At 33.4% G+C, this 12784-nt stretch overlaps 2 protein-coding genes across 4 annotated transcripts; one reads left to right on the top strand and one right to left on the bottom strand.

Moving 5' to 3' along the window:
• The first annotated feature begins 254 nt into the window (after window positions 1-254).
• On the top strand, window positions 255-3379 carry LOC113705453 (xanthohumol 4-O-methyltransferase-like). The gene is made up of 2 exons (XM_027227304.2): window positions 255-1050; window positions 3014-3379. The coding sequence occupies exons 1-2, from the start codon at window positions 265-267 to the stop codon at window positions 3311-3313; spliced, it is 1086 nt and encodes a 361-aa protein (XP_027083105.2). The 5' UTR covers window positions 255-264; the 3' UTR covers window positions 3314-3379.
• Window positions 3380-6849: 3470 nt separating this feature from the next.
• Window positions 6850-12504, bottom strand: LOC113706597 (transcription factor NAI1-like). 3 transcript variants are annotated; one of them, XM_027228523.2, is made up of 5 exons: window positions 12314-12501; window positions 12135-12218; window positions 11615-11962; window positions 11194-11310; window positions 6850-7221 (listed from the first exon to the last, which is right to left on the bottom strand). In XM_027228523.2, exons 1-4 carry the CDS (start codon window positions 12353-12355, stop codon window positions 11230-11232), a joined length of 555 nt encoding a protein of 184 aa, XP_027084324.1. In that variant the 5' UTR covers window positions 12356-12501; the 3' UTR covers window positions 6850-7221; window positions 11194-11229. The 3 variants fall into 3 exon arrangements, with proteins under 3 accessions (XP_027084324.1, XP_027084323.1, XP_027084326.1); XM_027228522.2 differs by lacking the exon at window positions 6850-7221 and adding an exon at window positions 9079-9438; XM_027228525.2 differs by lacking the exons at window positions 6850-7221; window positions 11194-11310 and adding an exon at window positions 9079-9438 and having other exon boundaries at window positions 12314-12504.
• Window positions 12505-12784: the final 280 nt, after the last annotated feature.

Raw genomic sequence — 12784 nt, 5'->3', positions numbered from 1 at the left:
TAGATAGTAAATTATTTCAAATAATTTTGTTAAATTTTTAATTCACCGGGTTTAATGCAGCATAATAGGGGAGACGGAGAAGAAGCGAAAATGAAAAGACAACTCAACCGTGGGATATGCGACAATTAGATTATAATCTCACAGTACGGAAAACAAATAGCTGTTATTAATTTGTTCTCGTGCTTGGAGCAAGCAATTTCAAATAAATTCCCCCATCCCTTCTTCATTTGCCACATGGAGAGGGAAAAGAGAGACAAAGACACCATGGACACAAATGATGAAGGATCAAAACTTCTTCATGGCCAAGCGAAGATATGGAAACATTTGTTCGGCTTTGTAGATTCCATGGCCCTAAAATCTGCTGTGGAGCTTCAAATAGCTGACATTATACACTTCCATGGCCGTCCCTTATCCCTGTCCGAAATCTCCTCCAATATCACCAACTCTTCATCCCCAAATATCCCATATCTGGCACGAATCATGAGGTTGTTAGTCCGGAACAAGATCTTCACATCCAGTGAAGTTCGACCAGGACACGGTGGAGACACTCCCTCCACCATCCTCTACGACCTTACTCCAGCCTCGAACTGGCTGTTAAATAACAATGATCCGTTGAGCTTAGCTCCGTTTATCTTAATGGAGAACCATCCATGGCTTTTAAGTCCATGGCATCAGTTGAGCGCTTGTGTAAGAGAGGGTGGCATTGCATTTCAAAAATCTCATGGAAAAGAGATATGGGATTTTGCATCACAAAACCCTGAGTTCAACAAGATTTTCAATGATGGGATGGAATGCACTGGGATGATTACAGTGCAAGCAGTTCTTTCAGGGCTTAAAAGTGCTAACTGGGATGGTGTGGAATCACTTGTGGATGTTGGGGGTGGAATTGGCGCAACCATAGCTGAGATTGTCAAGGCTTATCCACATATCAAAGGAATCAACTTTGATTTGCCACATGTTGTTGCTACAGCACCTAAGTATGATGGAGTTTCTCATGTTGGTGGTGACATGTTTGATGCCATCCCTAGTGCTCAAGCCATCTTCATGAAGGTATTAATATTTGCGAAAATCACTGCCAAATCTTGTTGTTTTCTCATTTCACCTTTATATTTCTTACTTTGGGGTGATACATGATAGCTCGAAGCACAGAACTTCAAAATACAAATTCATAGAGTTGATTCCAGTTCAGCTATTCAGACAATTTAGAAAAGCTTTCTTTTAAAATAGGGATAATTACGGAAACCTCCCTTGAGGTTTCTAACAATTGCAGAGACCTCCCCTCAAGTATATTAAATTACACCTACCTCCCTTGCTTTTACTATTTATATAACAATAGAGGCCCAAAAACCTATATTTTTTTCTCAAAAATCCTAAACTACCCTTTTTGTACGAAAATAAAAAAAATTTATTTTGCCAATTGCATTGTTTCATATTTCAACCAAACCCACTATACTAACAAATAGTTTAATTCCAAATTCTAAACCCAAGCAATTCCATCGTCATAGTCATAAAATTACTTCTCCCAAAGCATGCATTCGATTCTAAAGATTTGTTTCATTCTTCAAAAATATTTTCACCATATGATTTCATGGAATGGTCAAACTCACAAGCAACTGCCCTTTTGTTTGCATAATTTTCAATATAGGATGCCATGGTTTGGTTCCATATAAGTGGCTTAACTCCTACTAAATGAGTCATATTATCCTTAGGAGAGATTTAGACATGGATGGGATTAATCAAGTTTGGAAAAAGGAAAGGCATCATTATGACTATAGAGATATTCAAAAAATTCATTTTCCCAAAAATCAAAATTTTATTTACAACTAATCACATCCCAAACATCAAACCCAAAGCCCACACCTTCTCAAAACACAAGAACCTAGCCTACTAGTAAATCTCCAACCATGTTAACGTCTTAAATATAGAGAAAAAACTCTATTTCCATAGCGAAACCACAACCAATAATTGTTAAGCATAAAAAGAAATATAAATATACTTGTTAACATCTTAAAAAGTTTTTTGGATGGATCATAGACAAATTAGCAAATTTACCAATTTCAATCCCTCTTCCTCTTTTGGCCAATGATTGCATTATTTGTTCCATTATTATTGTGTGCCTCTTCATCTCCTTTTAATTTGACCATGAAATTGAATTTTATTTCAATCATCAAATCTAATCCCTAATTAAACTTGTGATTTGGCAATTTCAAAGAAAAGAAAGGAGGAATAGGAATATATAATAAAGTTTGAGGGATCACTTGTGGTGTGATTGGCTGCAATTATAGGCAATGGTTAGTGGTAATTTGAGAGCGAGTTATAGGAGGAAAAGGTTGATGGATGAGAATGGAGTGATAGTAAGTGAGAGAGAATCCTCATTAGCTATAACTTGTAAATTGGATAGTTAAAGAGGTCAGGCTTTTTTTTTTTTAAATTTCATTTCATTATACTATGAATTATTTATTAAGTGAAGGTCATTATAGTCATTTTATGGTGACAGGGGAGGTTAGTGTAATTTGTAAAACTTGATGGGAGCCAAATGAAATTGTCATAAACCTCAGGGGAGGTTTGTGAAATTATCCCCTTAAAATATCTAAACACGGCTTCATATCTTTTCAACTAGTTTCTCATTAACATTTATTACATCACAAAAAAAAAAGGGTTAGAGTGAATAATACAACAAAAAGAAAGAACTAAACAATTAACAATTCAAATGCACAATTATATTTAGTATTCAAGTTTAAAATGTTAGTACTCTTATTGAATAAACAGTACACATACATTTACACGGTTGTTGCAAATGTGTCAAATTCCGTATGACTGTATTATCAAGTTCGCATTGATAGTGTCTATATTGTCTTGAGCAATCGGAATTGCCATTTGTTGATTCCAAGTTTTTTTTTTCTTTCTAGCTTGATACAGTAGCCATGATTTGTTCCACCTCTTGTGAAATTAAATTTCTAACCAACTGATCAATGAATGTTCCTTTTCTGCATCATTTTCTTCGTCAATGCAGTGGATAATGCATGATTGGGATGATGACGACTGTGTGAAAATATTAAAAAACTGTCGAAGAGCAATACCAGAACAAACAGGAAAGATCTTCATTGTGGATGTGGTCTTAAAGCCTGACGGTGATGGGCTATTTGACAGCGTTAGGATGAAACTTGATTTGGTAATGATTGCTCACGCCTCTGGAGGCAAGGAAAGGACTGAACCTGAATGGAAAATACTTCTACAGAAAGGAGGCTTCCCACGTTACAATATTAGCGCAATTCCAGCTTGCTTATCCGTTATAGAGGCTTATCCAGAATGATATTATAACTATGAATGATATTATAACTATGAAAAGTGCATTGTGGATCGCCTATGACTTGCACAATGCAATGTTGTTAAACTCAAACCAAATAACGACTCAGCTAACGTATTGGATTAGGGGTCAACTGATTGGAGCAGCTAGACCATTCTTAAAAATTCGCTGACATCAGTATGATATTATAATTATTTTATATTTTTATAAGTTTTAGAAATATTGAAATTAAGTTCTTGGTTATATTCAACCAATCATACAAAATGTTCCAAAAATATTAGACTTGTAATCAAATATACACCTAATAATTAAATATAAAAATGTAAATTCATGACTAAAATATGTCCATTTTTCAAAACTACTTGAAAAACTAAATTAAAACAAGTTAATGCAAGTTGGAATCACTAATGCTAAATTGATAAGATGATATGGATGAAACATCTTGATTTAGAGATCATTCAGGAAAGTGAGTGATTTTGATATTTACGCTAAGTGGGTAGCGTTGTTATACTCCTATTAATAAATGAAAGTGTTGCAATTTGGATAACTCAAATTATGTTTGAAAAAAACAAGAAAGAAAAGTTTGAGAACTGGGTCAACCAGTCGAATCAGGTCATTGGTTTAATCGGTTTTTGACTGATTTTTTACCAAAACGATTTTATGCTACAAATCAGCTCGGGAAGAAGACCGGTTCACGGTTGACCCAATCAAACGGCCGGTCCGGTCCGGGTCTAACAACAATAGTACAATGCAGTTTGGATTGGTGAAAAGAAATAAAGTATCAGTATGTCTCCTTGTTCTGTTCTAAGTTTCATGCAATTTGGATGGTATATTGTCTGTAATATTGGTCTTGTCTTTTACATACTTCAGTCTCGACAAAAATAAGTGCATGATTTAGAAAAGTTATAAGATGTGCCATAGTGATTTTTTAAAGTACTTTTAAATCCAGTAAAATAAACGTAACAGTACAGGGATACATTTTGGATATTTCTGGATCAAACAGATGAGTTGAAGCTGCAATTTAGACATAAGGCATATTTTGAAGAAAGCAACACCTTAACTTCTAGCTGCAAGGATCAAAATGAGGATTTAGGCATTGCTTAAAGTCTCCCAGTGCTCACTAGAGAGTCTCTGAAGTCAATGTTGGGGTTAAACTTGGTGGGACAATTGAATCCTGAGTCGGGGTTCACAATTTCATTTATCTTGGCTTTGTTGTCATAGCCTATGCAAGACCATACTTGGTCCAAGAATTCAACAGCACTGCGCAATGAAAGGAATTGATGCAGAAAACTACTTGCACGCCATTGGAAAACTTGAAAATTTTACTTCCTTTACCCAGAAATAGAATCAACTCTATGATAATACAAAATCATAAATAAACCACAAGAAGATTAGACTAGTTACCTTTGTAGCACGTTTATTGATCACTTCGAGGTAATCTTGGAATTTGAAGTTCTCCCAACCTATAACTCTTTAGAGATTGAGGAGAAAAGGATGCAAGAGAGAATTACGGCATTACTGGATGCCCTAAAGCCTATATTTATAATAGGATAATTTCCTATTCTCAATAAGAAATAATTAATTAATTATAACTAAGCCATTTTTTCTTCATATTACTTTTTTCTTTGTCAGTAAAAGGTCTCGAATTTGGAATTTTTTACTTATATTCCTTCTTCCTGTACCACTCAGTCCATCTCTCCTTCCATTATAATACATATTAACATCATAAGTGTGTCACCCCTTGGTTCAAACTAATCTAGTTTTCGAAATTAAACTAAAACTCCTCTTATTGAAATAATTCTTTAACAATTGAATTAATTATTTCTCATTTACCATTTGTCACAAGTGACATCCAGCAGTATATCGTGACAACCAGATTTTACAAATTATATGCGAACCTTTTCTAGTTACGACACAATTTTTTTTCTTCTGTCACATAATATCACGGTTGGTCTAGGTATAGAATAACTATCAAACCCCTAGACTTAATGATATGTGCCTAATCTACAAGATAAATTCTATAAAATTAGAAATTCTTTTCTAATCTCTTGTTCTCATTGGCCAAGAACTTCTAAGCTGTATCTTAGAAGATCACATAAAATATTCTCCCTTTTAGCAATGGTGATATATTCCGTATTGATCATTCACATGTCTCCATATATAATTTGATATATCCAATGATAGGTACTTATATTTTCTTGACTAGAACATAAGTACACTGTACTATTAAAGTATGAGAAGCATATAAAAGACAACTATGATATCTCAAGTTAATTTAAGGATCACATGTGCAAACAGTAATCAAGAACAACCAATTGAGAGATTGGTAATAATTTTCATTTGGTGTTCTTTTTTCGAGTCACATTTAGTAAACTTATATTCCTATAAACACCCACATGTTTATCTAAATGGTTTCATATAATGTTTGAGATTCATCATCCTCTTAATTCAGCAGAGATAATATTTGCCAATCTTACCGAAATATTATTATCCAATTAATAATCTTAAGATTAGAAAGATGTTAGAATAAAGTATCAAGAGCACAGATCTCATGCTCTCAACTTGTGAGAACATATACTCTCAACTTTATTACTATGGACTGATCACATAAATTATCACTTGTATATGTGATAATGATAAATATTACCTATATGTATTTATCAAATATTACCCAAAACACATCATCACATGAATGGTTTTAGGAGTGCATCTATTACAGTGGCGGATATACACTGGAGGCAGTGGGGCCCGTAATTTTTATAATACTTATAAAAATTTAATGTAATTTTAATTGTGCCCCCTGGAGTTTTATGTATCTATTGGTTTATAGGTCTCCATTGCCCCCCTTAAATTTCTATAATACCTATAAAAATTTGATGTAATTTCAAGTGTGCCCCCTGAAATTTTGTGTATCTATTGGTTTATATGCTTTTAAAGTTGTCTTTGATTTTACCTGTTGTTACAACTACCGTAGAAAAGGTTTTTCAATAATGAATATAGTGAAGAATCGGTTACAAAATAAAATGGAAGACACTTGGATGGATAATTTTTTAGTTACTTATATTGAGAAAAATATACTTCGTGAAGTTCAAAATGAAAAGATTGTAAACCATTATCAAAATATGATAACTCGTTATGAGCAATTGTAAATGGTTTAGTTTGCTTTTGAAATAAAATTATTATTACATTAATAATTTTGAGTTTATTTTTTGATATTTTTCATAAAATATATGCATCATTTGTACTTATTGGTGAATTTTTTTCCTTAAAAAACTAAAAAAAGAGTAGGTAAAAAATTTTAGAGTTGCTTTTGCCCCACTGAAAATTTTTTCTGGCTCCGCCACTGATCTATTATGCAGCTCACTAAATATTGGACAGGTAACTAGGTCACTCTTATGCAAGATTACTCTTGAACATAAATTTATCAGCCTACGCTATTTGTATTGCTTCACAACTGCCAAAGCCAACAACCTTTGTGAACAGTCTACAAAAATTGCCACTTGCTTTCTTGCAAATTTAATGAGAACATCCATCAGTTCATTTTCCTCCCAATAATAAGCCAAGTACAAATTCAAGATTCTTATTACAAACATTTCATGTTCATCATTGTAACTTTGTATCAGGAAAGCTCAGACACAGAGAATGTGCGTATGCTAGAAACTTAGATTACTCTCTCTCTCCAATCTTAAAATGAAGTCTTTTAATCATAAGAAGGTTGGTTACAACACCATCGCGCATGACCAACCATCCGCCTATCGGCTACAAGATAACAAGAAAGTAAAAATGGTGGATGCTCAAACAAGATAGTCAGACCAATTTGCTTGCATCCTACATTAGCCAAAAAGTCATCCCACTGATTCCCTTCACGGAAGATGTGCGACGTCGTCACTCCCCTGAATTGGTCCAGCAAACACCTGCAATCTCTTAACAAACGAGAACACATATGATGAGCAGGAAAATCTTTTAGAATGGAGGAGAGGTGAGGAAGGCTGATGATGAGGGCGTTTCATGTGTGGGGTATGTCTTGCGGCATTTTTGTGTATTTTTTAAATCTATTTTGGGCATTTAAAGTATGACATTGTCATATCAATTGACACTAAAATAATGCTACTTTAACATTTAAAAATTTTTTCTTTTCATATTGTTAGTGAACAATAATATTGTTTCACTTTAAAATGTAAGTATCATAGCAAGGTTTACAATGCTAGTAAAAAGTGTTAATACAACTAAGCACATTAATAATTAATAAATAAGACCCGGGCTATATCCGCTTGATCCAGACCCAGAGCTAGCAAATTTTTTATTATCCATATCTGTATCGAAACCCTCATGAGTCTGAAAAAAAAAATTCAGACTTGGACTGTCATGGGTTTTGGGACCCAAATAGTATCCATGGATATTTTACAAAGTGTAATTAAAAATTAAATTCAGAAATAATTAAAACATATGAAATTAAAAAATACAATCCAATTACCATTTTCAAAAATTAGAATCAATATTTAAGAATATTGCGTATAAAAATTATAAAGTAAAATTATGAAATGTTATCAAATTGCATTTGCTTGAAAATTTTTATCCGTACTCAATGTTGAAACTTGCATGTATTTAAACCTCCTACCCTTTTCCTCGTATATACATATCAGTTTGGGTAGGGTCTTAGTCTGAATTGGGATTTGAGCATTGATCATATAAAACCAGATTCTATCCGCGTCCATGATTCTGTTACGAGGTATGGATTTGGGTTAGGTTTGGGTAATAATACCTAACCTATTAACATGTCTAAATACAACAAATAATTTGAGAAAGTATCATTTGTGGAAATAGTACTTATGTGAGTATCATTATTAGATCTAATTGTCTTGAATTTTTAGGCCCGAAAGATAAACTAAACTATTCAATACTCAATTAAGCTTAGATTGATAAGAGTTCATTCGAATTTAGTTTATGAACTAATCACGTCAAGCTTGAGCCGCCTTTTATATTTAGTAAAATATTAAGTTCGGCTCGAATTTGGCTTAATTAGTATAAAATTGAAATTTATGGATATAAAAGCTCAAGCTACTTTAACTCAACTCAATAAAAACTTGTTTGAATTCGTCTTAGAAAATAAACAAGTCAAGTTTGAATACAATTTCAATCTCATTAATTTAATCAAATAAGTTTTAACATTAACGTGTTTGATTGATTAGATTTATGTACACCCCTACGTTGAATTGGTGCATTGGGTTCTTAAGATAGTCAAGGTCATTTGGGAGTTATTGATTACTTTCTTCCGATGCATGTAAGAAGTTTTTCTAACAGGTTCCTCGACAGCACGCCAAATTGGGCCTCCACGCATTAATTAATGGAATTTGGAGCAATCATTTTTTGTGTTAGCATGTACATGTATATGGTAGGTTATATATATTGATTAGGACCCCCAAGTATTCTTAAATCCTTTTTAAAATTTAAGGAACTTGCTTTTGGTAAGTTAATCACTAAGAACTAATTTAAAAAAAAAAATCATAAGATACAGAGTGGTGCACTCTTCTAATCTAAGATGGATCTTCTTCCTTTAACCCCTCGTAAGACCTTGTTGGGGTCCCTCTTCCTATTAAAACAGGATGAAAAAAAATGTTGTAGAAGTTGTCGCATGTAAAAAATCTTTCTATGTATTAAAATCTAATCGGAGAAATTTTTTCTCCTTGAACACATTCATATTTTGACTCTTGGTTTGAAAAAAAAATAAAAGAAGAAGAGAGAATCGGATTGTAAGTGAGATATTGTGGGAATGGAAGAAGCAACACTTAAAGATTGAATAGACAATCAATGAACCACAGAGTAGGCTCTGCCATATACATACTACCATAAGATAGTTCTTGTAATTGATCACAAATCAAGGGGAGGATTGGACTGGATGGTAAGGTAGAAATATTGTAAGTAGGAGATCTTGAATTTAACACCTTTTATTTACAAAAAAAAAAAAAAAATTCACAATCCAAAAGGAAAAAAAAAAGAAAAGAAAAGAAAAACACCTAGTACTACTTCAGTCAAGGCATGGAACTTATTTATTAGTATTCACTTGACCATGGAATATCTAAAATGGCCATCTCGGAGAAGCCTGACCCTATTTTTCGTTTAGTTTCTTTGTCCTGCAACAATAACATGAAAAAACCCAATGAGGCAGCGAATTTGCACACCAACAAAAATGAATTGCACACGCAAATTCCTTGCCTCATAAGTGGACAAGAAATAAGACGCAACATAGAAAGATTTTACTGATTTCAAAGGAAAGTGGATTACAAAACTCTCTGATTTTAACACCAAGTTTAAGGTGAAAAACCTTTTGCGATCTCCCAATCTAGGGCACTTTTTAATTGTTGATATAAGGGTTGTTTTTAAAAGCATTTTTTAACTATTGATGAAGCCTTTCAATCTCTCTTATAGAAGAGAGCAAAAGCATAAATTCGAGTTGATTGTGACTAACGAGTTAGGATCAAGGGCTAGTCGATCTTAATATCTCTTTTGATAACGAACTTTTGTAACTATTAGTGATCCAGATTAAACAACATCAAGTTGGTTTATCTAGACCATTCAAATCAATTTCTTAATTATTTTTTCCAAAATTGACCATCCGGATTTGGGGCACATCAGATGGGCTCGAATTGGGCCATTCATATTTTTTTTTTCTGGACAATTGGATTGGTATAACATTGTAGCAAAACCAATACTATCTCTTACCAACAAACTCAAAAGCTGGCTTGTCAAGATAAACTACCCTCTGAATTATGAGTGGTAGAGTGCGTTTAATAAAACTAAAATCTAAAAATTAAAATTTGAAATATAAGATTTAAAGTCTGAATTCAGTAAGTTAATGAATTATTAAGTACTACATTTGATATATTGAGTGTATATGATATTAAGGGATAAGTGAATAGCTTATCACTTATTTTTGGGAACAAGTTTTACATAAAAAATTCAGTGCCACTTAATTAATTCATATGTTCAATTGTTATTATCAAACGCAACTTAAAATATTAAAATCTGAATCTATTAAATTAAAGTACTTAATCGGGTTATCAAATAGAGCCGTAGTCTAGTTAGAGGATTATTTTGGAAAATTCCAATCAATCATCTCACTATGGATATAATTTATATTGCTAATCAATTGTTCACGGCAATGTTTGGTGGGCCACTTGAATGCCTTGAGGCTTCAGCCAAATTTCTGAATGAATGGGCTTGGATGACGAGGTTTGGGCAGGCCCAAAACTTGCAGAGTCTAAAAGGAGGACTAGAAGAGGTTAATTTTGGTTTCTTTTTTTTTTTTTTTAGCTGGATGAAGTCCCACAGCAACCGCAAACAATACACGCACACACTATCTAAAGGGAATCCACGGCCCAACTCAAAAGACATGCTGACTTTCAGGCCACATTGAGAATCTTAAGTAGTACACACACACCACTCACAATTGATGTGGGATTGAGAAAGGTGGGAGGGGAAACACCTGGACTATTGTCCAAAGGCTCACCAATGACTTTTAACCACGCTAGTAATTTAAGCTGGTTGAAGTCGATAACCTACATTTGTATTTATTTTTTTCTTAATAAAAAAATAATGGGATTTAAGAAGTGGGGTAGGAAGGGAGATTAGTCGATAAGTTAATATCGCTCTATTGAGAATAATAAAGTTTATTTGGATAATAGTAGAAGGCTTACTGCTAAAGGTTTTTGGGCATGTAAATTTGGATTAAGGTTCATCTACAGAATTTCCTCTCAGAAAATCATTCCTTATCAACAAAATGGTGGATTTGAGTGCTCATCAAAAATGAATAGTAGTTAATTTTCAAATAAGCACATGTAAACAGTATTAACATGTAATAAACGAACCAAAATGTCAAACTTACTAACCTCTAAAAACACATATTGCAGGTGGAAATAGACTTATTAATCTTTCGTTAGCTTTAATATCATCAAGCGCATATCATTGCGAAGATCATTTGCATTGATCAAGGCTCCTTCCTTAATCTGAAATAAAAATTCAAGTTATCATTCTATTGTCTTCCCGAATATAGCTCTTGATAACAATAAGATATATTCGACAAAAGTTTTAGCCATTTTTGAGGTGCTCAATCCAATTAAAAGTCAATAAGAGGTTTTTAGTCATTAGAACAAAAGAGATCACAAGAAGATTAAGCCTCGAACGGGTGTGGTTAAAATAAACTATATTATCTTTTTCATTGAAAAAAATAATTTCGTTCCTTAAAATCTGCACTAATAACAAAAAAATATATACAAACATGCAACAGATACAACAAAACGAGGTGCGTACCTTAGCAAGAATATTTATAACCAACTCAGCACGACCAAAACTCATCGTATTGAAACTGATTACTGAGAGCTGCTGCTTTTCAACTTCTGAAATCGTCTCCCAGATGATATTCTTGTGGTTTTTGCATTGAATGGAGATGATCACATCTCTTAGAGAAATGTACACAAGAATTTGAGGTAGAGAGGAATCAGAATCGCTGTCTGACTTTGTATCCTCAGATAATACAACTGATGATTGCTCATCTTCTTCGCCAGTAGTACTATCCAACCGTCTTTCCAGACTATCCACACGTTCTTCAAGGTGCTTTATGTACTTAGTTGCATTCTCAACAACTAATACCTCATCCAACTGCACAAACAGAGGAATTGAACTTAAAAAGAAAATTAATTTTTCTAATCCCATTTTCTTTCCTTCATTGAAAATGCCAGATTTGAATTGAGGGGTAAAGGATAAAAGGGTTCTCAAGAAAAGCAAAGAAAAAGAAAAACTGTAATCTGGTTGAATAATTAATTGGTGGTACCTCAGCTTTTGAGCCTGGTAGCAGGTTTGACAAAGCTCTGAGCTGCCGATTATACCGTTTCTCTTCCCGCTGGCGTTTCCTATCCTGTAAATAGATGCATCAAAGCATCAGGAAAAGCAAGAAATAATTTGCTGAAAACTTGATTCAGAATTGCAGAGATTGATAAACCACTTGATAACCTTCAGCATTTTGGATGCTCCTGTTGCATATGAAGGATCCATATTGAACAATAGTAGCTCTTTTCCTTTTGAGGTTTGAGATTGTTTTGTAACAACCGAACAGGAAAAAACTTTAGCAATTGTAAAATGTACTGAAACTATGACAACTGGGGCGGCCTTGGACCTTTCTTCACCTATTTATTGTCCTTCACGAAAGTTAGAATAATTTTATCCTGGACTGGAGAAACAATTAATGTAGTTCACATGGCTTACTAAAGTATAGCCACGAGATCAATTCAATAGTGGGATGATTAATATATTCTCTTGTCATCTGACGCAGTCTAAAATAATTGATCTTTTTGTTTTGAAATTTCTTGCAGAGTTGCGTATTCGGCACAGATTCGCACGTCATTTTCTTTATTTTCTTGGCCAAGAAAAACACAAAGAGAAATGTAAAATAATATAGTTAAAACATCAAAAAACAAGTGGAGA

This window comes from Coffea arabica, chromosome 8c (assembly GCF_036785885.1).
Source record: "Coffea arabica cultivar ET-39 chromosome 8c, Coffea Arabica ET-39 HiFi, whole genome shotgun sequence".
NCBI lineage: Eukaryota > Viridiplantae > Streptophyta > Magnoliopsida > Gentianales > Rubiaceae > Coffea > Coffea arabica.
The sequence above is the reverse complement of the archived record's forward strand: the minus strand, read 5'-3'. Positions and strand labels throughout refer to the sequence as shown.

What these genes read in the sequence shown, in the direction of transcription:
- LOC113706597 (XM_027228525.2), bottom strand. Translation starts at nt 12,355, where the DNA reads ATGGATCCTTCATATGCAACAGGAGCATCCAAAATGCTGAAG. An exon ending in GAGCATCCAAAATGCTGAAG is followed by an intron (nt 12,219 to 12,313) that starts GTTATCAAGTGG and finishes ATCTATTTACAG; the next exon opens with GATAGGAAACGCCAGCGGGA. An exon ending in TACCAGGCTCAAAAGCTGAG is followed by an intron (nt 11,963 to 12,134) that starts GTACCACCAATT and finishes CTGTTTGTGCAG; the next exon opens with TTGGATGAGGTATTAGTTGT.
- LOC113705453 (XM_027227304.2), top strand. Translation starts at nt 265, where the DNA reads ATGGACACAAATGATGAAGGATCAAAACTTCTTCATGGCCAAGCGAAG. An exon ending in CTCAAGCCATCTTCATGAAG is followed by an intron (nt 1,051 to 3,013) that starts GTATTAATATTT and finishes TCGTCAATGCAG; the next exon opens with TGGATAATGCATGATTGGGA.